This window comes from Emys orbicularis, chromosome 12, assembly GCF_028017835.1.
Source record: "Emys orbicularis isolate rEmyOrb1 chromosome 12, rEmyOrb1.hap1, whole genome shotgun sequence".
Taxonomy (NCBI): domain Eukaryota; kingdom Metazoa; phylum Chordata; order Testudines; family Emydidae; genus Emys; species Emys orbicularis.
In genome coordinates this window covers 48,278,279-48,301,131 of record NC_088694.1, presented here as the reverse complement: position 1 = coordinate 48,301,131, position 22,853 = coordinate 48,278,279, and the positions used below count along the sequence as shown (strand labels likewise).

Sequence of the window (22,853 nt, the reverse complement as noted above, 5' to 3'; positions counted from 1 at the left end):
CTTCCTAGGGCTGTGAAAGGGGAGGGGCGCGAACCTCTGTCACTGGATGCAGGGCAGCGGAGTTCAAAACTGAGCAGAGCGGTCACAGTGGGCATTGTGGGATACCTCCTGGAGGCCAGTTACAGCAACATAATGAATGCAGTGTCCACACTGACACTTTGACGATCTGACTTTGCTACGCCTCTCATCGAGGTGGTTTTATTTTGTCAGCAAAGCAGGAGAGTATTGTCCATGGGAGGCACACTCTAGTGTGTACACCTCCATTGTTTTGTTGATAAAAGCTGCCTTTTGCCAACAAAATTGTGTAGTGTATACAAGGCCTTGGACTTCTAGGAATGTTTTTAGTGTTTAGACTCTATGAAATGCTTGTATGTTGCTGTCTGAATTAATCTCACAGATAATGTCCATATCCCATGTTATAAGGTGATATTTAAGTGTTTTATCTGAAACAGTAAACGCCCACAGTCCAGAGACAAGCATGACCAAGTGTGAAATACAAGTTTGTCACAGGAGGTGTTATTTCCTGCCCAGCAAAAGAAGGCCCATAGACACCAGAGAAATGATTGTGGAATATCAGAGGACAACACACTTTGTTGCTCTCATTCCCCCTCCCATAAAGAAGAGACGTGCATGTGAACACATCCAACCCTCCTGAAATCTGGGGGAAGAGAATGAAAACTCCTGACAAGAAGAAATGGCATCTTTTGAACTCAGAAGGGCCAGAGACTCTGAACTGAAGCCAGAGATCCCCAGGGGCTTTGGATAGACAGTTTGGACACTTTGGATAGACAGATCACTACAAATCTGTCACTCTTCGGGTTTGGATGGTAACTCATTGGTGTGTATCTGTTTGCTTGCTTTAACCTGCAGAGAACTCTCTTATTCCTTTTTCCTGGTTAATAAGCCTTTGGATAGTTGATTCCAGGATTGGCTACAGGTGTTGTCTTTGGTGTAGGATCTAGGGTACCAATTGTTCTGGGGAAGTGAGTGGTCTCTTGGTTCTGGAAGCAACCTGAATGTGATGTGATTTTTGGTGTAAGTGACCATTCCACTAAGTCCAGTGTGCCTGGGTGGCAAGACAGATTGCAGAGCTTAAGGGGACTGTCTGTCACTCCATGGTAAGGCTGTTACAGTGATCCAGGAGATCACATTTGTTTCTGGCTTGGTGACATCGAATAATAGGACCCACCACAAGCTTGGGGTGTCTGCCCTGTTTTTAACAGTACACCCTGAGGTAGGGATCTACCATCGTGAGCCAGTCCAGACAGTGTGACAGTTTGACTCCAGGCAAAGGACCACAGCAGAACATTTGCATCTAAGGTATAGTAGAACTTCAGAGTCACAAACACCTCAGGGAAGGTTGGTTGTTCGTAACTCTGAACAAAATGTTGTGGTTGTTCTCTCAAAAGTTTAAAACTGACCATTGACTTAATAGAGCTTTACTCTGCAGAAGAAAAATGCTGCTTTCCTTTTTTAAAGCAGTTTACATTTAACACAGTACTGTACTGTATTTCTTTTGTCTCCACTGCTGCTTGATTGCGTACTTCCAGTTGCAAGTGAGGCGTGTGGTTGACTGGTCAGTTCGTAGCCCTGGTGTTCATAACTCCGAGGTTCTACTGTAAAGGGACCCAGTCAATCAAGAAAGCAAATGGACCTGAGGATGCAGGGGCTGTGAACCCTGAAGAACAAGCAGCAGGAGAAGGGGAACTTTGTCTGGATTTACTTTCCAAAGAATACATTTCAAAGTCAACCTCTGTAACTCTTGCACTGTGAGCTTCCCACAGCAGTGCCCAGCCAGGACAGGAGCGCTGTGAGCTTCCCCACAGCAGTGCTCAACCAGGAAGCCACCGCTATGAGCTTCCCCACAGCAGTGACCGGCTTGTGCCCAGTCTTTGATGATTAGCTTGGACACACACACAAACCCCAAGCCCACCATGGCGTATCTGAGACACAGGGAGTGGCACTCCCTAGAGACAGGGGGTGAAGCTGGGGTATTGGGCTGGGCTTCAGATTCGAAGTCACCCTCCCACCAAACAGCAGGAAAACAGGAGCTCACCTGTCACTGTGGTGGAGATGGTGGCACTGTCTCTAGATAAGATCTCTCAACTGGATTCCATCTCCAGGATCCACAGGTGTATGACCCAACATTTCCCTTTGCAACATTTGGGTTTTGATCCAAAACCACCTGCCCTGTAAGCCTGGATACCCTGAAATGCTGGGCTACTGCAGCTCTGTCTCGATGCGCCCGACCAGGAGACAAGCTGGTACTGAGTGTCTGTGTGATCAACAGACCTGGTGTAGAAACTCCGCCTCCAGCAGCCTGCTTGGTACCTCCCGCCATGCTCTGGGCTCCCCCAGCCTTGGTTACAGCTAACCAAGGGACCCCAACACCCCCAGGCCCAAATTTCCCCCAGACCATCCGCCCAGAAATGTCCAGCCCTCTCCTGGACCATCCACATAAATAACAAGAGTCACTTGCTCCTTTAAAGAGACAATCCCGAGCTGCTCGCCACGTTAACTGGAATTACCAGTGACTTAAATTCAAACCCAACCCTGGGTTGGATTAGATTAAAATAAACCAAGTTTAGTAACAACAGGCCATGGGTTAAGCGATGCCAAGTGAAATGAAACCAAGTTAGAGACGGTTACAAGTAAATCCAAGTGAAAACACACAGCTGAAAAGCTCAAACTCAGACTGCACTGAAGGTGGTTTCACTCTGTGATTACGTTTGGTCCAGCCTGTCTGACTGGCTCCTCTCGGTCAGTAACTTCCACCAAAGTGCGAGGTGCTGGTTTCCCTTGTCGTCTTAGGGGGAAGGTAATTTGAGGGTTCATTGCCCCTCTCTCTATCGTCCAGGAGAGCATGTCTCTCTATGTTCATTGACAATGCTTCAGGAAGCAAGAAGGTCTCCTGGTGGTGCAGTCTCCAGCCCCTGTGGATAGCTGAGTCATCACCTTCTCCTTCATGGCTCCATGGCTTTGTTTACCAGACATATAAATCCTAATTCTCTTCTCACCAGTCACCCTGCTTCGTTTGTATTCAATCCCTGGGCAGACCTGGTTCCCCTTTGTTCCAATACAGGCTTTAAAACAGATTCACAGAGGTCAGACATATCTCCACCTGCCGCGTTCTCACATATACTCCACAGTGATATTATTGACCAGTGTAGTGGGAGTTTCAAATGATACCTTGCAAGACAGAGTGTGTACACACGACATTGCAGCCGTGTGTAGGGTGTGACTACAGGGCTTCCTGGGTTCACACCGAGCAAGCAAACTCTGTGCACGAGGGTTGTGCAGCTGTGAAACAGTGGCTATGCCCCACCCCAGATGCAGTTGTATTTTGGTTGGTTGCTAAAGTGTTCATGCTGCCTAAAGCCCTGTGGAGGTTTCTCAGATCTCACTCTTTGACTTTCCACCAGAACCTCCCTCCCCCTCCCCCCCCCCGCGCGGAAATTCAAGGGGAGTGATTGCAGCCCAAATGGGTCACCTTGTGGAGAGAATGCAAGGCACAGAATGAAGGGCCCCCTTCCCAGAACAAGCCAGTTACCTGGATCTAGAAGCAGCAATGGGAGATGAGGAAGATGAGGCCATTGATGAGGAAGAAGGAGCCACCCACCACCAGCTTCTGCACCCAGAGGAAGCTGGGGGCTGAAGAGAGAGGAAAATCATGAGAGGAACCGGCAGGTTAACATCACTGCTGAACGTGATGCACATGATGTCCCTGTATCTGTGCCTCTATGACTTGTGATGAATTCCCCTGGATCATTGGAGCCATAAAGCTTCTCTTTCACTGGTGGACACCGACCCCTGATTCTTCTCATCTCTGTGTCTGTCCCTCTCCTGTCGGCCTGTCCTCCAACACTGCTGTGACCTGCCCTGTGCTCATTTGACCATCAAGAGAGCTGGGTACACGTGTGTGGGGCTAAGAGGGTGAATTTGTCTGGGGAGAAGTTAGCAGCCAAGAGCTGCCTCACCTGACACTGTGATGTTCCTGGTGACAGTCACGGCCTGGCTCCTGGGGGATGGGACCCACCTCCCACCCACATTCTCCTCGTAGCCGCAGGTGAATTCCCCGGTGTTGTTGGGACTGGCCTGTGGGATGCTGAGCACAGAGACATTCATAGAGTCAGTGCCAGACTCCATGGTGTTGATCTCAGACCCCATGTCCCCAGGGATGAGCTCGACTCCGTCCTTGTAGAAGTGAAATCTCCTCTCTCTGGCATCCCAGGAGACCGCGCAGGTGATGAGCAGGGTGAGTCCTTCACTCACTGCTCCAGAAGGGGGATCCAGCCTCAGCACTGGCTGGGGAGGGGGATCTGTGGGGAGCAGCAAAGGGGAGGAATCAGCTGGGACATGGCAGTGGGGGAAATGGAGATGGTGCCCAGAATTCAATTTATTCAGAGCTGACCTGTGTCCTCTGTCCAGAGCTTCTTGCTTCACCTCAGGATCCCGAGGGGCTCCCCACTGAAATAAGTGAGAGCCGGGCTAAGGGGTGGGGATGGCTTCCTTCAGATACAATATGGAGCTGGGATGTGGGGGTGAGAAGGTGGCCAGGATGTGACTCTTTCCTGTCACTTGTCCATTACTAATGTCTCAGCCCCTTGTGTTTATGGAGCCGTTGGCAGATAGGGAGGGCTCAGGTTGTCTGGAGATCCCGCCCCCTCCGGGCAGACTGAGAGCTGGATGGCCCTGGTGGGATTCTACCGTCCCAGAGGGTAGAAGTGGAAGGCGGCCATGTTGGACACCCAGGTCTGTGTCCAGGCTGCTGGAGAGGGGCTGGCTTTTCCCAGCAGGGATCTCCCGGCCAGATGGGCATATCTCACGCAGACAGGTGCATGGCCCAGAGCCCCTGGCTCTGTGATGCTCTAAGGGTGAGTGAAGCTGCCCCCGGATGAGCCCCCAGCTGAGATGCTCCATCAGCCCACCATGTCGAATTGGATCCTGCAGTTTAGTGAACACCAGGGGCAGCCCAGCCTGTGAGGGGAAGAGGCTCTCTGGGGAGTTATTTGGGGTGCTCAGGGCTCAGGCAGAGGGGTGCAGCCGCAGGGGGATCTGGAAAACAGGCGTCAGCTTTAGATACCGAAAAAGGGTCACACCTGGCAGGGATCTGGGAGGTGAGGGGCAGATGTTACCGGGTCACATTCATCTCAGGAATAAGGGGGGATGGAGAAATCTCCATGGGAAACTCCCGGCACCCCTGTATCTCACTGATCCCCAACCCTGCACTGTGCCCATATGTAACACAGCAGGAGGCAGAGCTTCTCTGTGTGGGATCCCCTGGCTGGACTGCTTTAAGGGACAGATGGTCTCTCTCTCAGCTGTGAGCATCAGCCGGTCACTCCACTGGGGACCAGAGATCTTTTTAGAGACCAAATCCCTGCTTTGAGAGAAGAATTTGTATTGATGGCGCTTTCCCCTGGGTGCTGAATACCTGTGGGTAGCACTTTCTCCTCCCATACACATGGGCAGCAGGGGATCCTGAGGGCATTGGCGCTGCCAGGGGGTCGGGATAACAACAGTAACTGATCCTGCTTGTGATAATAATCATGAATAAAGAGGCAGGGCTGGGACCTTAGAATTGGTTGCCTTGTCAGCTGGGACGACAGTGCAGCGAGCTCCCCCACAGCAGTGCCCTCTCAGTGCCAAACTTTACTGATCAGCTGGGAGCCTCTCCCTACTGCTGGGGCACCCGACCTCCCCACAGCATGTCTGACTCCAGGGCCTGACCCCTGCCATAGATGGGGGAGATTTGGGGTTTGTTTCCTTAAACCTCCCCAAGTTTTCAAAACCCAAAGTCGCACCAACACTCCCCCAAAACCCACCAGAAGAGCCAGAGAGCCAGGGAGTGACATTGACCCAGTGGGTGATGTGGCCCTATCCAGAGCTGAGTGACCGGGCGGTGTCTCACCCTGTGCATGGAAGAGAGATACCCCACCAGGGGGCCATCAACAGCAGGACACAGGGGGTCTCACCTGTCAGTGCTATGGAGATGGGCTGGCTCCTCACTGATGAGATCTCTCGCCCAGACACCCTCCTCCAGTATTCACAGCTGTACGCTCCAGCGTCCAACATAACCACCCCCGACAGCCGAATCGACTCAGTGTAACTGTACCAGGGTGAGGGGAGTTCCTTGGATTGGATTTTCTGGCCATCCCTGAAGAACCGGAACCCGGACATGGTGAGCATCCCAGCAGCTGAGCACGTCAGGGTCACAGTTTCTCCAGTTACGTAGACAGGCTGCTGTGGGGACAGGGTGAGCTGGGGAGCCGGGAAGGGGTCTGGAAAAGACAAGGGAGTCAGGGAGGAGACGGTTCCTACTTGGGAGGCTGGTGACAGAGAAGCAGAAGAAGAGCGAGTGAAAGAGCAGAGGAGGGAGGCATCCTGGACACAGACCCCAGCCAGCCCCAGCTCAGTGCCCAGGGACCACGTCCCCGCCGACCCATGCAAACACTGAGCAGCAGAGATCTCACTGCCGGGAAACCCCGTGGGAGCAGTGTCCCCTCCTTGGTACCTGAGGGGGGCTGCTCCTGCCCAGGACCAGCTCAGCCTGCATGGGCTGGGAGGGGAGGGCTTGTGTGGCTGAGGCTGAGGGTGTCGGGGAGCTGCCCCCAGCAGGCACAGACCAGACTTCCCTGCACTAAGTGCTGGTGGTAGCGACGTGCCTCACAGCCATGGGTATCCCCAAGGATCATCACACACGCCAGCTGGGAATATGCCCCATTGACTCTAGTGGAACTACGGCCCAGTGACCCCATCTAGGAATATGCCCCATTGACTCCATGGGCAGTAGGGAATTCTGCCATACTGGTGCTGGCAGGAGGTCGGGTTATGTGATAGTAATAGTGTCTCGAGAATGTACAAACTCCAAGAGAAGCCGGGGACAGCTCAGAGCTCACACGTCACATTGATGGAAACAGTGGAAGTCTCCACAGATTATATCCTGCCACCTGATGGCTCTACGCAGTACACACAGGTGTATGATCCAGTGTCTTTCTGTGTTACATAGCTCAGGGTGTGTCTGTCACTGTTACCGGATGAGATCATCTTTCCAGCAGCTCTGGAGAACTGGAATCCTGTAACAGTGTGATCACCGGGGGGAGCCGAACACGTGAACATAACAGACTCCCCGGAGAGGTACAGCTGGCGTGGGGGGCTCCGGGAGAGGGTGGTGGCTGCGGGTGTGTGTGGAAAAGACAATGGGTGAGATTTCACTACAGGAGAAGGGGCTTAGAGGGCTGGGAGGAGGAGATGCCGGGGAGAAGGTTGTTACTAGCTAACTGGAGCGAGGGGGGGACACAGGAGGAATAGTTGCCCCCGGAAATTCCACTGCATCCCAGTATGACCCTGCATCCCAATCTGGCATCACACCACACCCCAATATTACACTGCACCCTGACATAGCCCCGCGCCACACCCCAGGATCTTACTGCAACGCAATAGGAGAGGAAGTTGCAGCCCTAGACACCTCCACACTGCACCCAGTACAGCATTGACCTGCAACCCAATGTACCGTGTGCCTTGTGTGTGATGTAGGAGATCAGATAGGTCGGACCCAGGGCTCAATAGAAAGAGAAAGAGGCCTTATTCTGCACTGCTATTGAGAGAGGGTCGCTCAGCATGGATATGGCCTCTGCTGGAGCCTGGCTAATTGTGTAGTCACAGGAGCAGGGCCCCGGCTCATCCTTGATTTCCATCTGGTCCCAGATATTGGGGTTGGAGATTTCACCCAAGTGCCGGTAGAACCTGTATTTCATCCCTCGGACAGCCCGAGAGCTGAGCAGATGACTGTGAGCGGCTGCCCTCGGAGATACATGGTATATGGGCGGGAGGTGGGGGGGCACAGAGACAACCTGGGGGCCGGCAGGGAGTCTGGAACAGAGGCAGGGGAGAGACCCCCAGGGAGTGAGGGGAAGAGCAGATGGGGGAACAAGGCCCAAACACAGGGCCTCAACCTAGTCCCACCTCCCTGTCTCGTGCCCCAGGGCCTGTGACATATTTGATGGCAGCTATACATAGGGGAGTTCTCCAGTAAACTTGTGGGAACAGCGCCCCCTCCCCAGTACCTGCTGGGCCCATCACAGCCTTTCTAGATCCTCTCCCACTGTCTCAGCTCCAACCCCCACCCACCTGGATGGGAGAGGGGAGGGGGACAATTAGGTTGGGATCCCACCAAGAAATGAGCCGCCTCCGGTCCCTGCTGGACTCTCCACTCCTGCCCGGTGGGTGTTGGAGTTTCTGGCAGTAACACGCTCATCCTAGGGAGTTGTGGGGCTGGGCTCTCACTACCCCACACTCTCCATGCTGAGAGAAGTGGGGTGCAGAAAGAGCATTGGAGGGGGGAAGGGTTGCTGATGCAAGTGGTTCAACCCCAAGACCCCCATTCCCATCAGAGTATTCACCCCACGTTCTCCATTCTGGGGGCAGAGGCAGAAGAGAGGGGAGAACCCGTCAGCCAACCATCAGACCTGCCTAGCAGTAGCTAGAAAGTACTGCACAGAAATGAGGAAGCCAGTGTGGATGTGGGGAAGGGAGGGGGGAGTTTTTACACCCACCGCGATTCCTGTCACTGCCCCCCTGTATCTCGCTGAGCCCCAACCCTGCACAGTGCCCACATGGTTCCCAGCAGGAGGCAGGGCCTCTCTGTGTGGGATCCAAAGGCTGGACTGGGTTGCCCAGTGCACAGCAGGGGTACGGGACGGTTGGTCTCTCTCTCAGCTGTGAGCATCAGCCGGTCACTCCACTGGGACCAGGGACCTCTTCGGAGACCAAATCCCTGCTTTGAGAGAAGAATTTGTATCCTATGGTGCTTTCACCCCCGAATGCCGAGCACCTCAGGGTAGCACCTTCCCCTCTGATACACGAAGGCACTAGAGGATCCTGGCGTATTGGTGCCAGCAGGGGGTCAGGGTAACATGATAATAACCAATAACCATCTCCTGATAGAAATCATGACTGAGGAATCCAGGCAGCTTCAGAGATGAAGGTTCACAGTGGGTGGCCCTGACAGTGCCCAGCCAGGTCTCCAACGGTGTAAGCTTCCCCCGAGCAGTGCCCACCTGGGACCCCAGTGCTGGAGCTACCTCACAGCACTGCCCTCTCAGTGCCCATTCTTTGCTGATCAGGGGGGACCCCTGTGCCCACCACAGAGTGTATGAGATGCAGGGAATGGCCCTGACTAGAGGCAGGGAGTAAAGCTGAGGTGTCGGGGGCGTCTGTGTGTGACCATATGGCAATTTTCTATTAATATGGTGCATACCTCAATTTCTCCTATGTGCTGCATAACTAACAAGATGGTGGGAAAAGATTGTTTATTATTTGCAGAGACAGAGATATCGGGTGTGGCTGATGCCTAGTGGCCTGGGGCATAGGGCCCATGCCCATGAAGAGCCCAAGAAGACAATGGCCACTCCAATTTCCCGGACATTTGATGTCTAGTAGCAAATGACCATGGACGGCCCACCCTCTGCAGGATGGCAGTGGGGTGTGTCCAGCTGGAGAACAAAGGGCTAAGGAGAAGGGTCAGGTGACAAGGTTTCCCCGGTAACAAGAACAAAAGACTGAGGAGGGGCCAAGTGGGGTTGCTAAGTGTGGGCTGCTGACAGCAGAAGACGCTCAGGGACTGGGACTACAGAGGGGCCAGAGGACTCTGGACTCCAGACTGACCCAGATGGACTTTGCTGTAACTTTCTGTTCTCTACGGTAACTAAGGATTTTCTACGCTGGTTCCGAAATAGCCAATAAACCTCTCCAGCTGAGAGTCACTGCAGTTTAAGGAAGGTGGGAGCATGTTGCTCCCTTTGGGTGTGCAAGTCTCTGTCTCAGGTGTGCAATGAGGTGGTGTCGCTGCGGGGAGCGTGACCCCTCACTGCTAAAATCTGCGCCTTATTGCCAGTCTGCATTTCTCTAGCTTCAGCTCCCAGCCTTTGGATTGTGTTTGATCTTTGTCTGTTCAATTGAAGAGCCGTCGATTATCAAATTTCTGTTCCCCAGACAGGAACCTTCTCATTGTTACGCTAAACAGCTCGAGCTCCTGGAGTCTCTCACTCTAAGGCAGGTTTTGCAACTGTTTAATCAGAACCCTAACCCTGCCCTGCCCGCTCTCCAATTTATCTCCATCCTTGAATGGTGGAGACCAGAACTGGATGCAGGATTCCAGCAGCAGTCGCCCCAGGGCCAAATCCAGAGGTAAGATGGCTCCTCTCATCCTGGCATCTTTGTATGCCATGGACATCCGTGCATGTGCCATTACCCCACCCCTGAGAGGCAAGAAGGAGGAATTATCCCCATTCTAATTGGGGAAACTGAGGCCCAGAGTTCAGGCGCTTAAAAGAATTAGGCCCCCTAGAAATTTCAATGGGATTTTGGCACCAAACACCCTTAGTCTCCTTGGAGATCCCCAAGGGAAGTGACTGGTCCAAGGCCAAGGGGAGAGTCTGTGGCAGGGCTGGGAACTGGGCCCTCTCCAAGTCCCAGCGCACTGTCGAATTGTCAAGGCACATCTGGCTCAGGGCTTCCTATAATGTCTACCCTGGCACTACCTAGCAGTATAAATTGGACCCAGACCCACTGAGACCCAGTTCAGTGTCCAAACCACACATCCAGTCTGCCACCGCTGGGGTTTCTCGGTTGCCGATGGCTGTGGTGTCTAGGTGGGTGACCAGCTCCCAGCTGCTCTAGGAAATAAACCCTTGTGGAGATTTTGCCAGGGAGAAGTGGCCAAGGATTGGGGATGGGGAGAGTGTTTGATGGTCCTTGTACAGCCACCAAGATCTCTATAAAGCAACAGAGGGTCCTGTGGCACCTTTAAGGCTAACAGATGTATTGGGCAGAAGCTGGAAAGCTGAGACTGGGAGGATCATTGATGGAACCCTGACAGCCACATTCCCATTGCCCTTGTCACCCCACGCTGTCCATCTGGGGATGTTGGGGAAATCAGCACAGCTGGAGGTGGGGGAAGGGTCTTGGGGACTGGCATTCACCAGAGAGCCGTGTGTGTGTGGCTGGGTGTGTGTGTGTCTGTCCCTGCTGTCCCCTGCTGGAGGAAATGGGGTGTCCGAGAATGTACAAACTCCAAGAGAAGCCGGGGAAATCTCAGAGCTCACACGTCACATTGATAGAAACAGTGGGAGTCTCCACAGATTTCATCCAGCGACCTGACGGCTCTACCCAGTATGCACAGGTGTATGTTCTGGTGTCTTTCTACATTATATAGCTCAGGGTGTTTGTGTCACTTTTACCAGATGAGATAATCTTTCCAGCACCTCTGGAGAACTGGAATCCTGTAACAGTGTGATCACTTCGAGGAGCTGAACACGTGAACGTAACAGACTCCCAGCTGAGGTACAGCTGGTGTGGGGGGCTCAGGGAGAGGGTGGGGGCTGCAGGGGTGTCTGGAAAAGACAGCGGGTGAGATTTCACTGCAGGAGAAGGGGCTCAGAGAGCCGGGAGGAGGAGATGCCAGGGAGAAGGTTGTTACTGGCTAACTGGAGTGAGGGAGGGATACCCACAGGAGGAATAATTGCCCCCGGCAATTCAACTGCACCCCAACCTGACCCTGCACCCCAATCTAGCATCACATCACACCCCAATATATCACTGCACCCCGACATAGCCCCGCGCCGCACCCCAGGATCTTACTGCAACCCAATAGGAGAGGAAGTTGCAGCCCTAGACACCACCACACTTCACCCCAGTGCAGCATTGACCTGCAACCCAATGTACCCTGTGCCTTGTGTGTGATGTAGGAGATCAGGTAGGTCGGACCCAGGGCTCAATAGAAAGAGAAAGAGGCCTTATTCTGCACTGATATTGAGAGAGGGTCTCTCAGCATGGATATCGCCTCAGCTGGAGCCTGGTGTATTGTGTAGTCACAGGAGCAGGGCCCTGGCTCAGCCTTGATTTCCATCTGGTCGAAGTTATTGGGGCTGGGGATTTCACCCAAGTGCCGGTAGAACCTGTATTTCATCCTTCGGACAGGCCTGGGAGCTGAGCAGATGAATGTGAGCAGTTCCCCAGGAGATACATGGTGTATGAGTGTGTGTGGGTATGTGGCTGATCCTTTGGCACCGTCACAAGGGTTCAGAGGACTCTGGACTCCAGACTGACCCAGATGGACTTTGCTGTAACTTTCTGTTCTCTACAGTAACTAAGGACTTTCTACGCTGGTTCCAAAATAGCCAATAAACCTCCTCCTGTTACCGCACTAGCTGAGAGTCACTGCAGTTTAAGGAAGGTGGGGGCGCGTTGCTCCCTTTGGGTGTGCAAGTGTCTGTCTCAGGTGTGCAATGAGGTGGTGTCGCTGCGGGGAGCTCGAGGCGTGACCCAGAGGTGCTGAAGGCTACAAGGTTCAGTCCCAGGAGGCGCTGCAGCCAAATGGCCCCTAGTGACACTGTGACCCTACGGGGGCTGACACATGGAAGGGGCCCCCCCAGGGACTGCTCCAGAGCGGCTCTAGAGCACCGCACCTGAGGCTCTGTCACAGGGTGGGCGTCAGATCCCTAGAGACTCCCCCATCAAACAGCAGGAAAACCAGGGACTCACCTGTCACTGGGATGGAGACGGAGTTGCTGTTCCTAGATGAGATCTCTCGATTGGATTCCTGTCTCCAGTACGCACAGGTGTATATCCCAGCATTTCCCTTCTCAGCTGTGAGCACCAGCCGGGCGTCTTCATTCGGGTGTTGGACTACGCTGGGGTCCTGCTGCCCTTGATAGAAGAATCTGTATCTCCAATCCAGCTCACTCCCAGGAGCCGAACACATGAGGGTAACCCGCTCCCCTGGGAGATACACTGTGTACTCGGGGTCCCGAGAGAGCGTGGGGGCCGGCGGGCGATCTAGAAAGAGGCAGAGGGGTCAGTGCAGAGGGAGAGGCCACGATGGAATGAGGACAAGGGAAAAGGGGGAGGAGATGAGTCCTGGACAGACATGATCACAAACCAGCCTTATATCACTGCCAGGCATCCACCCCCCACGCTGGGAAATACAATACAGCTGAAATGAGGAAGCCAGGGTGGATGTGGGGAAGGGAGGGGGGAGTTTTTCCACCCACCGCGTTTCCTCTCACTGCTCCCCTGTATCTCACTGAGCCCCAGGGCCGGTGCTACCATTAAGGTAAACTAGGCGGTTGCCTAGGGCGCCAAGATTTGGGGGCGCCAAAAAGCGGTGCCCCCAATTTTTTTTTACAGCTTTGCTGGGCTGCCAGCGGTACGCTAACACGTGCGGCTCAGACTCCCTCTCCCCGAGCGCACGGTCGCCGCTCCACTTCTCCCGCCTCCCAGGCTTGCAGCGCCAAGCAGCTGTTTGGCACCACAAGCCTGGGAGGGGAGGCGAATTAGAGCAGGGGCGGCGTGCTCGGGGAGGAGGCAGAGCAGAGGTGAGCTGGATTGTGGAGCTCCCGCACGGCTCCACGGGGGGGAGCTGCCATGGGGGGGCACCTCTGGGCAGGCAGGGGGGTGGTGAGCTGCCGCAGGGCTGGGGGAGGGCGTGGTGGAAGTTTCACCTAGGGTGCGAAACTTCCTTGCACCGGCCCTGCTGAGCCCCAACCCTGCACAGTGCCCACATGGTTCCCAGGAGGAGGCAGGGACACTCTGTGTGGGATCCGCTGGCTGGACTGGATTGCCCACTGCACAGCAGGGGTACGGGACAGGTGATCTCTGTCTGAGCTGTGCGAATAAACCAGTCACTCCACTAGGACCAGGGACCTTTTCAGAGACCAAATCCCTGCTTTGAGAGAAGAATTTGTATCCGATGGTGCTTTCACCCTGAATGCCGAGCACCTCAGGGTAGCACCTTCCACTCTGATACACGAAGGCAGTAGAGGATCCTGGTGTATTGGTGCCAGCAAGGGGTCAGGGTAACATGATAGTAACCAATCCCTCTCCTGATAGAAATCAGGACAGAGGAATCCAGGCAGCTGCAGGGATGAAGATTCACAGTGGGTGGCCCCGACAGTGCCCAGCCAGGTCTCCAGCGGTGTGAGCTTCCCCCGACTAGTGCCCACCTGGGACCCCAGGGCTGGAGCTACCCCACAGCAGTGCCCTCTCAGTGCCCATTCTTTGCAGTTAGATGGGACCCCTGTGCCCACCACAGAGGGTCTGAGATGCAGGGAGTGACCCTCACTAGAGGCAGGGAGTAAAGCTGAGGTGTTGGGGGGGGGGGTGACCATATGGCAATTTTCTATTAATAGGGTGCATGCCTCAGTTTCTCCTATGTGCTGCATGTCTAACGAGGTGGTGGGAAAAGATTGTTTCCTCTTTGCAGAGACCCAGATATCGGGTGTGGCTGATGCCTAGCGGCCTGGGGCTTTGGGCCCCATGCCCATGAAGAGCCCAAAAAGACAATGGCCACTCCAATTTCCTGGACATTTGATGCCCAGCGACTAAGGAGCATGGATGGCCCCCCCTCTGCAGGACGGCAGTGTGCTGTGACCAGCTGGAGAACAAAGGGCTAAGGAGAAGGGTCAGGTGACAAGGTTTCCCCAGTAACAAGAACAAAGGACCGAGGAGGGGCCAAGTGGGGTTGCTAAGTGTGGGCTGCTGGCAGCAGAAGATGCTCTGGGACTGGGACTACAGAGGGGCCAGAGGACTCTGGACTGACCCAGATGGACTTTGCTGTAAGTTTCTGTTCTCTGCGGTAACTAAGGACTTTCTATGCTGGTTCCGAAATAGCCAATAAACCTCCTGCTGTTACCGCACTCGCTGAGAGTCACTGCAGTTTAGGGAAGGTGGGGGCGCGTTGCTCCCTTTGGGTGTGCAAGTCTCTGTCTCAGGTGTGCAATGAGGTGGTGTCGCTGTGGGGAGCTCGAGGGGTGACCCAGGGGTGCTGAAGGGTCCAAGGTTCAGTCCAGGAGGCGCTGCAGCCAAATGGCCCCTAGTGAGACTGTGACCCTACCGGGGCTGACACATGGAAGGGGCCCTCGCAGGGACTGCTCCAGAGCGGCTCTAGAGCACCGCACCTGAGGCTCTGTCACAGGGTGGGCGTCAGATCCCTAGAGACTCTCCCATCAAACTGCAGGAAAAACAGGGGCTCACCTGTCACTGTGATGGAGACTGAGTTGCTATTCCTAGATGAGATCTCTCGATTCGATTCCCATCTCCAATACGCACAGGTGTATGTCCCAGCATTTCCCTTCTCAGCTGTGACCTCCAGCCAGGTGCTGTCATTCGGGTGTTGGACTACGCTGGGGTCCTGCTGCCCTTGATAGAAGAATCTGTATCCCGAAGCCAGCTCATCCCCAGGAGCCGAGCATGTGAGGGTAACCCGCTTCCCTGGGAGATACACTGTGTACCTGGGGTACACAGAGAGCGTGGGGGCCGACGGGCGATCTAGAACAGAGGCAGGGGGGTCAGTGCAGAGGGAGAGGCCATGATGGAATGAGGAAAAGGGAGAAGGGGGAAGAGATGAGTCCTGGACAGACATGATCACAAACCAGCCTCATCTCACTGCCCGGCACCCACCCCCCATGCTGGGAAATACACCACGGCAAATAAACCATGGCTCGTCTCTCTCTCTCTCTCCCTATGGGATCTTTTCATAGATCCCAAGGCCATAAGGGACCATTGTGATCATGGAGTCCGACCTCCTGTGTCACCCAGGCCCTAGGACTTCCCTGAACTGATTCCTCTGTGACCTAAAGCAGATCTCTGAGAAAAACATTCAGGCTTGATTCAGAAATCGCCAGTGATGAAGAATCCACCACAACCCCTGGGGAATTGTCCCAGTGCTGAATTCCCCTCACTGCTAAAATCTGCATCTTATTGCTAGTCTGAATTTGTCTAGCTTCAGCTCCCAGCCTTTGGGTTGTATTCGTTCTTTGTCTGTTCAATTGAAGAGACGTCAATTAACAAATTTCTGTTCCCCAGATAGGAACCTTCTCGTTGATACACTAAACAGCTTGAGCTCCTGGAGTCTCTCACTCTAAGGCAGGTTTTGCAACCGTTTAATCAGAATCCTAACCCTGCCCTGCCCCCTCTCCAATTTATCTCCATCCTTGAATGGTGGAGACCAGAACTGGATGAAGGATTCCAACAGCGGTCAGCCCAGGGCCAAATCCAGGGGTAAGATGGCTTCTCTCACCCTGGCATCTTTTTATGCCATGGACATTCGTGCATGTGCCAGCACCCCACCCCGGAAAGGCAAGAAGGAGGAATTATCCCCATTCTAATTGATATTAGAAGAGACACCACCAAGATCTCCACGTTCTCTCTCCAGATGTAACTGGGCAGAAGGTGGAAACCTGAGGCTGGGGGCCGGCAGGGAGTCTGGAATAGAGGCAGGGGAGAGACCCCCATGGAGTGAGGGTGTCGCGGGGTGGTCACACTACTCCAGACCTGAAGGGGTTAAAGCAGCCCTGGAGAGGGCTGTGGCTGGAAAAAGCTAGGCTGGTTGGAGAAGCAGCCACAGCTGAGGCCACGCCCCAACCAGGCCACAGCTGGCCCTACAAGAGGGCTAGGGCCAGAGGCTGTAGGAGAGACTCTCTCTAGAAGCTAGAGAGTGAAGGACCTGGCTGCTGGGAGCTGAGGTGGGTACCTAGGGTGGAGCAGTGCCGGGGAAGGCAGAGGGAGCTGGGGAGCTCCAGCCTAGCTAAGCCCCAGGCTGAGTTAAGGGCCCACAACAAGGGGATTAGACACCGATCGCTGTGGTGTCTAGGTGGGTGACCAGCTCCCAGCTGCTCTAGGAAATAAACCCTTGTGGAGATTTTGCCAGGGAGAAGTGGCCAAGGATCGGGGATGGGGAGAGTGTTTGATGGTCCTTGTACAGCCACCAAGATCTCTATAAAGCAACAGAGGGTCCTGTGGCACCTTTAAGGCTAACAGATGTATTGGGCAGAAGCTGGAAAGCTGAGACTGGGAGGATCATTGATGGAACCCTGACAGCCACATTCCCATTGCCCTTGTCACCCCACGCCGTCCATCTGGGGATGTTGGGGAAATCAGCACAGCTAGCGGTGGGGGAAGGGTCTTGGGGACTGGCATTCAGCAGAGAGCCGTGTGTGTGTGGCTGGGTGTGCGTGTGTCTGTCCCTGCTGTCCCCTGCTGGAGGAAATGGGGTGTCCGAGAATGTACAAACTCCAAGAGAAGCTGGGGAAATCTCAGAGCTCACACGTCACATTGATAGAAACAGTGGGAGTCTCCACAGATTTCATCCAGCGACTTGACGGCTCTACCCAGTATGCACAGGTGTATGTTCTGGTGTCTTTCTACATTATATAGCTCAGGGTGTTTGTGTCACTTTTACCAGATGAGATAATCTTTCCAGCACCTCTGGAGAACTGGAATCCTGTAACAGTGTGATCACTTTGAGGAGCTGAACACATGAACGTAACAGACTCCCAGCTGAGGTACAGCTGGTGTGGGGGGCTCAGGGAGAGGGTGGGGGCTGCAGGGGTGTCTGGAAAAGACAACGGGTGAGATTTCACTGCAGGAGAAGGGGCTCAGAGAGCCGGGAGGAGGAGATGCCAGGGAGAAGGTTGTTACTGGCTAACTGGAGTGAGGGAGGGATACCCACAGGAGGAATAATTGCCCCCGGCAATTCAACTGCACCCCAACCTGACCCTGCATCCCAATCTAGCATCACACCACACCCCAATATATCACTGCACCCCGACATAGCCCCGCGCCGCACCCCAGGATCTTACTGCAACCCAATAGGAGAGGAAGTTGCAGCCCTAGACACCACCACACTTCACCCCAGTGCAGCATTGACCTGCAACCCAATGTACCCTGTGCCTTGTGTGTGATGTAGGAGATCAGGTAGGTCGGACCCAGGGCTCAATAGAAAGAGAAAGAGGCCTTATTCTGCACTGATATTGAGAGAGGGTCACTCAGCATGGATATCGCCTCAGCTGGAGCCTGGTGTATTGTGTAGTCACAGGAGCAGGGCCCTCGCTCAGCCTTGATTTCCATCTGGTCGAAGTTATTGGGGCTGGGGATTTCACCCAAGTGCCGGTAGAACCTGTATTTCATCCTTCGGACAGGCCTGGGAGCTGAGCAGATGAATGTGAGCAGTTCCCCAGGAGATACATGGTGTATGAGTGTGTGTGGGTATGTGGCTGATCCTTTGGCACCGTCACAAGGGTTCAGAGGACTCTGGACTCCAGACTGACCCAGATGGACTTTGCTGTAACTTTCTGTTCTCTACGGTAACTAAGGACTTTCTATGCTGGTTCCAAAATAGCCAATAAACCTCCTGCTGTTACCGCACTAGCTGAGAGTCACTGCAGTTTAAGGAAGGTGGGGGCGCGTTGCTCCCTTTGGGTGTGCAAGTGCCTGTCTCAGGTGTGCAATGAGGTGGTGTCGCTGCGGGGAGCTCGAGGCATGACCCAGGGGTGCTGAAGGCTCCAAGGTTCAGTCCCAGGAGGCGCTGCAGACAAATGGCTCCTAGTGAGACTGTGACCCTACGGGGGCTGACACATGGAAGGGGCCCTCCCAGGGACTGCTCCAGAGCGGCTCTAGAGCACCGCACCTGAGGCTCTGTCACAGGGTGGGCTTCAGATCCCTAGAGACTCTCCCATCAAACAGCAGGAAAAACAGGGGCTCACCTGTCACTGGGATGGAGACGGAGTTGCTGTTCCTAGATGAGATCTCTCGATTGGATTCCTGTCTCCAGTACGCACAGGTGTATATCCCAGCATTTCCCTTCTCAGCTGTGAGCACCAGCCGGGCGTCTTCATTTGGGGGTTGGACTACGCTGGGTTCCTGCTGCCCTTGATAGAAGAATCTGTATCCCGAAGCCAGCTCATCCCCAGGAGCCGAGCACGTGAGGGTAACCCGCTCCCCTGGGAGATACACTGTGTACCTGGGGTACAGAGAGAGCCTGGGGGCCGACGGGCGATCTAGAAAAAGGCAGAGGGGTCAGTGCAGAGGGAGAGGCCACGATGGAATGAGGACAAGGGAAAAGTTGGGAGGAGATGAGTCCTGGACAGACATGATCACAAACCAGCCTTATATCACTGCCAGGCATCCACCCCCCACGCTGGGAAATACAATACAGCTGAAATGAGGAAGCCAGGGTGGATGTGGGGAAGGGAGGGGGGAGTTTTTCCACCCACCGCGTTTCCTCTCACTGCTCCCCTGTATCTCACTGAGCCCCAGGGCCGGTGCTACCATTAAGGTAAACTAGGCGGTTGCCTAGGGCGCCAAGATTTGGGGGCGCCAAAAAGCGGTGCCCCCAATTTTTTTTTACAGCTTTGCTGGGCTGCCAGCGGCACGCTAACACGTGCGGCTCAGACTCCCTCTCCCCGAGCGCACGGTCGCCGCTCCACTTCTCCCGCCTCCCAGGCTTGCAGCGCCAAGCAGCTGTTTGGCACCACAAGCCTGGGATGGGAGGCGAATTAGAGCAGGGGCGGCGTGCTCGGGGAGGAGGCAGAGCAGAGGTGAGCTGGATTGTGGAGCTCCCGCACGGCTCCACGGGGGGGAGCTGCCATGGGGGGGCACCTCTGGGCAGGCAGGGGGGTGGTGAGCTGCCGCAGGGCTGGGGGAGGGCGTGGTGGAAGTTTCACCTAGGGTGCGAAACTTCCTTGCACCGGCCCTGCTGAGCCCCAACCCTGCACAGTGCCCACATGGTTCCCAGGAGGAGGCAGGGACACTCTGTGTGGGATCCGCTGGCTGGACTGGATTGCCCACTGCACAGCAGGGGTACGGGACAGGTGATCTCTGTCTGAGCTGTGCGAATAAAGCAGTCACTCCACTAGGACCAGGGACCTTTTCAGAGACCAAATCCCTGCTTTGAGAGAAGAATTTGTATCCGATGGTGCTTTCACCCTGAATGCCGAGCACCTCAGGGTAGCACCTTCCACTCTGATACATGAAGGCAGTAGAGGATCCTGGTGTATTGGTGCCAGCAAGGGGTCAGGGTAACATGATAGTAACCAATCCCTCTCCTGATAGAAATCAGGACAGAGGAATCCAGGCAGCTGCAGGGATGAAGATTCACAGTGGGTGGCCCTGACAGTGCCCAGCCAGGTCTCCAGCGGTGTGAGTTTCCCCCGAGCAGTGCCCACCTGGGACCCCAGGGCTGGAGCTACCCCACAGCAGTGCCCTCTCAGTGCCCATTCTCTGCAGTTAGGTGGGACCCCTGTGCCCACCACAGAGTGTCTGAGATGCAGGGAGTGACCCTCACTAGAGGCAGGGAGTAAAGCTGAGGTGTTGGGGGGGTGACCATATGGCAATTTTCTATTAATAGGGTGCATGCCTCAGTTTCTCCTATGTGCTGCATGGCTAACGAGGTGGTGGGAAAAGATTGTTTCCTCTTTGCAGAGACCCAGATATCGGGTGTGGCTGATGCCTAGCGGCCTGGGGCTTTGGGCCCCATGCCCATGAAGAGCCCAAAAAGACAATGGCCACTCCAATTTCCTGGACATTTGATGCCCAGCGACTAAGGAGCATGGATGGCCCCCCCTCTGCAGGACGGCAGTGTGCTGTGACCAGCTGGAGAACAAAGGCCTAAGGAGAAGGGTCAGGTGACAAGGTTTCCCCGGTAACAAGAACAAAGGACCGAGGAGGGGCCAAGTGGGGTTGCTAAGTGTGGGCTGCTGGCAGCAGAAGATGCTCTGGGACTGGGACTACAGAGGGGCCAGAGGACTCTGGACTGACCCAGATTGACTTTGCTGTAAGTTTCTGTTCTCTAGGGTAACTAAGGACTTTCTATGCTGGTTCCGAAATAGCCAATAAACCTCCTGCTGTTACCGCACTCGCTGAGAGTCACTGCAGTTTAAGGAAGGTGGGGGCGCGTTGCTCCCTTTGGGTCTGCAAGTCTCTGTCTCAGGTGTGCAATGAGGTGGTGTCGCTGTGGGGAGCTCGAGGCATAACCCAGGGGTGCTGAAGGCTACAAGGTTCAGTCCAGGAGGCGCTGCAGCCAAATGGCCCCTAGTGAGACTGTGATGCTACGGGGGCTGACACATGGAAGGGGCCCTCCCAGGGACTGCTCCAGAGCGGCTCTAGAGCACCGCACCTGAGGCTCTGTCACAGGGTGGGCGTCAGATCCCTAGAGACTCTCCCATCAAACAGCAGGAAAACCAGGGGCTCACCTGTCACTGTGATGGAGACGGAGTTGCTGTTCCCAGATGAGATCTCTCGATTGGATTCCCATCTCGAGTACGCACAGGTGTATGTCCCAGCATTTCCCTTCTCAGCTGTGACCTCCAGCCGGGCGCTGTCATTCGGGTGTTGGACTACGCTGGGGTCCTGCTGCCCTTGATAGAAGAATCTGTATCCCGAAGGTAGCTCACGCCCAGGAGCCGAGCATGTGAGGGTAACCCGCTCCCCTGGGAGATACACTGTGTACCTGGGGTACAGAGAGAGCGTGGGGGCTGGCAGGCGATCTAGAACAGAGGCAGAGGGGTCAGTGCAGAGGGAGAGGCCATGATGGAATGAGGAAAAGGGAGAAGGGGGAAGAGATGAGTCCTGGACAGACATGATCACAAACCAGCCTCATCTCACTGCCCGGCACCCACCCCCCATGCTGGGAAATACACCACGGCAAATAAACCATGGCTCGTCTCTCTCTCTCTCTCCCTATGGGATCTTTTCATAGATCCCAAGGCCATAAGGGACCATTGTGATCATGGAGTCCGACCTCCTGTGTCACCCAGGCCCTAGCACTTCCCTGAACTGATTCTTCTGTGACCTAAAGCAGATCTCTGAGAAAAACATTCAGGCTTGATTCAGAAATCGCCAGTGATGAAGAATCCACCACAACCCCTGGGGAATTGTCCCAGTGATGAATTCCCCTCACTGCTAAAATCTGCACCTTATTGCCCGTCTGCATCTGTCTAGCTTCAGCTCCCAGCCTTTGGGTTGTGTTCGTTCTTTGTCTGTTCAATTGAAGAGACATCAATTAACAAATTTCTGTTCCCCAGATAGGAACCTTCTCGTTGATACACTAAACAGCTTGAGCTCCTGGAGTCTCTCACTCTAAGGCCTGGTCTGCACTAGGAGTTTATATCGAATTTAGCGCCGTTACATCGAATTAACCCTGCACCCGTCCACACCACGAGGCTATTTAGTTCGACCTAGAGCTCTCTTAAATTCGACTTCTGTACTCCTCCCCAACGAGGGGAGTAGCGCTAAATTCGAAATGGCAATATCGAATTAGGCTAGGTGTGGATGGAAATCGACGGTAATAGCTCCGGGAGCTATCCCACAGTGCACCACTCTGTTGACACTCTGGACAGCAGTTCGAGCTCGGATGCTCTGACCAGCCACACAGGAAAAGCCCCGGGAAAATTTGAATTCCTTTTCCTGTCTGGGCAGTTTGAATCTCATTTCCTGTTTGGACATCGTGGTGAGCTCAGCAGCACTGGCAACGATGCAGAGCTCTCCAGCAGAGATGGCCGTGCAATCCCAGAATAGAAAGAGGGCCCCAGCATGGACTGATCGGGAAGTCTTGGATCTCATCGCTGTGTGGGGCGATGAGTCCGTGCTTTCAGAGCTGCGCTCCAAAAGAAGGAATGCAAAGATCTACGAGAAGATCTCTAAAGCCATGGCAGAGAGAGGATACAGCCGGGATGCAACGCAGTGCCGCGTGAAAATCAAGGAGCTGAGACAAGGCTACCAGAAGACCAAAGAGGCAAACGGACGCTCCGGATCCCAGCCCCACACATCCCGTTTCTACGAGGCACTGCATTCCATCCCAGGTGCGGCCGCCACCACTACCCCACCACTGACCGTGGACTCTGAGGATGGGATATTGTCCACGGCCGGTTCCTCGTTGGAAATGTTAGCGGACGGGGAAGATGAGGAAGGAGATGAGGAGGATGAGGCAGTCGACAGCGCTTGCACCGCTGATTTCCCCGACAGCCAGGAGCTCTTCATCACCCTTACCGAGATCCCCTACCAACCGTCCCCATCCG

The 22,853-nt window shown here is 54.6% G+C and overlaps 1 protein-coding gene across 1 annotated transcript in view; it reads right to left on the bottom strand.

Annotated features, from left to right (window-relative positions):
- Positions 1-3,556: 3,556 nt before the first annotated feature.
- The window catches only part of LOC135886352 (immunoglobulin superfamily member 1-like), a 51,539-nt gene continuing 32,242 nt past the window's right edge, over positions 3,557-22,853 (bottom strand). The window contains exons 5-11 of the mRNA XM_065414147.1: positions 21,030-21,323; positions 18,543-18,836; positions 15,034-15,327; positions 12,544-12,837; positions 5,976-6,281; positions 3,978-4,319; positions 3,557-3,651 (exon numbers count right to left, since the gene is read on the bottom strand). Of these exons, the coding sequence (XP_065270219.1) occupies positions 3,557-3,651; positions 3,978-4,319; positions 5,976-6,281; positions 12,544-12,837; positions 15,034-15,327; positions 18,543-18,836; positions 21,030-21,323 (1,919 nt within the window). The remainder of the gene's footprint in view (positions 3,652-3,977; positions 4,320-5,975; positions 6,282-12,543; positions 12,838-15,033; positions 15,328-18,542; positions 18,837-21,029; positions 21,324-22,853) is intronic.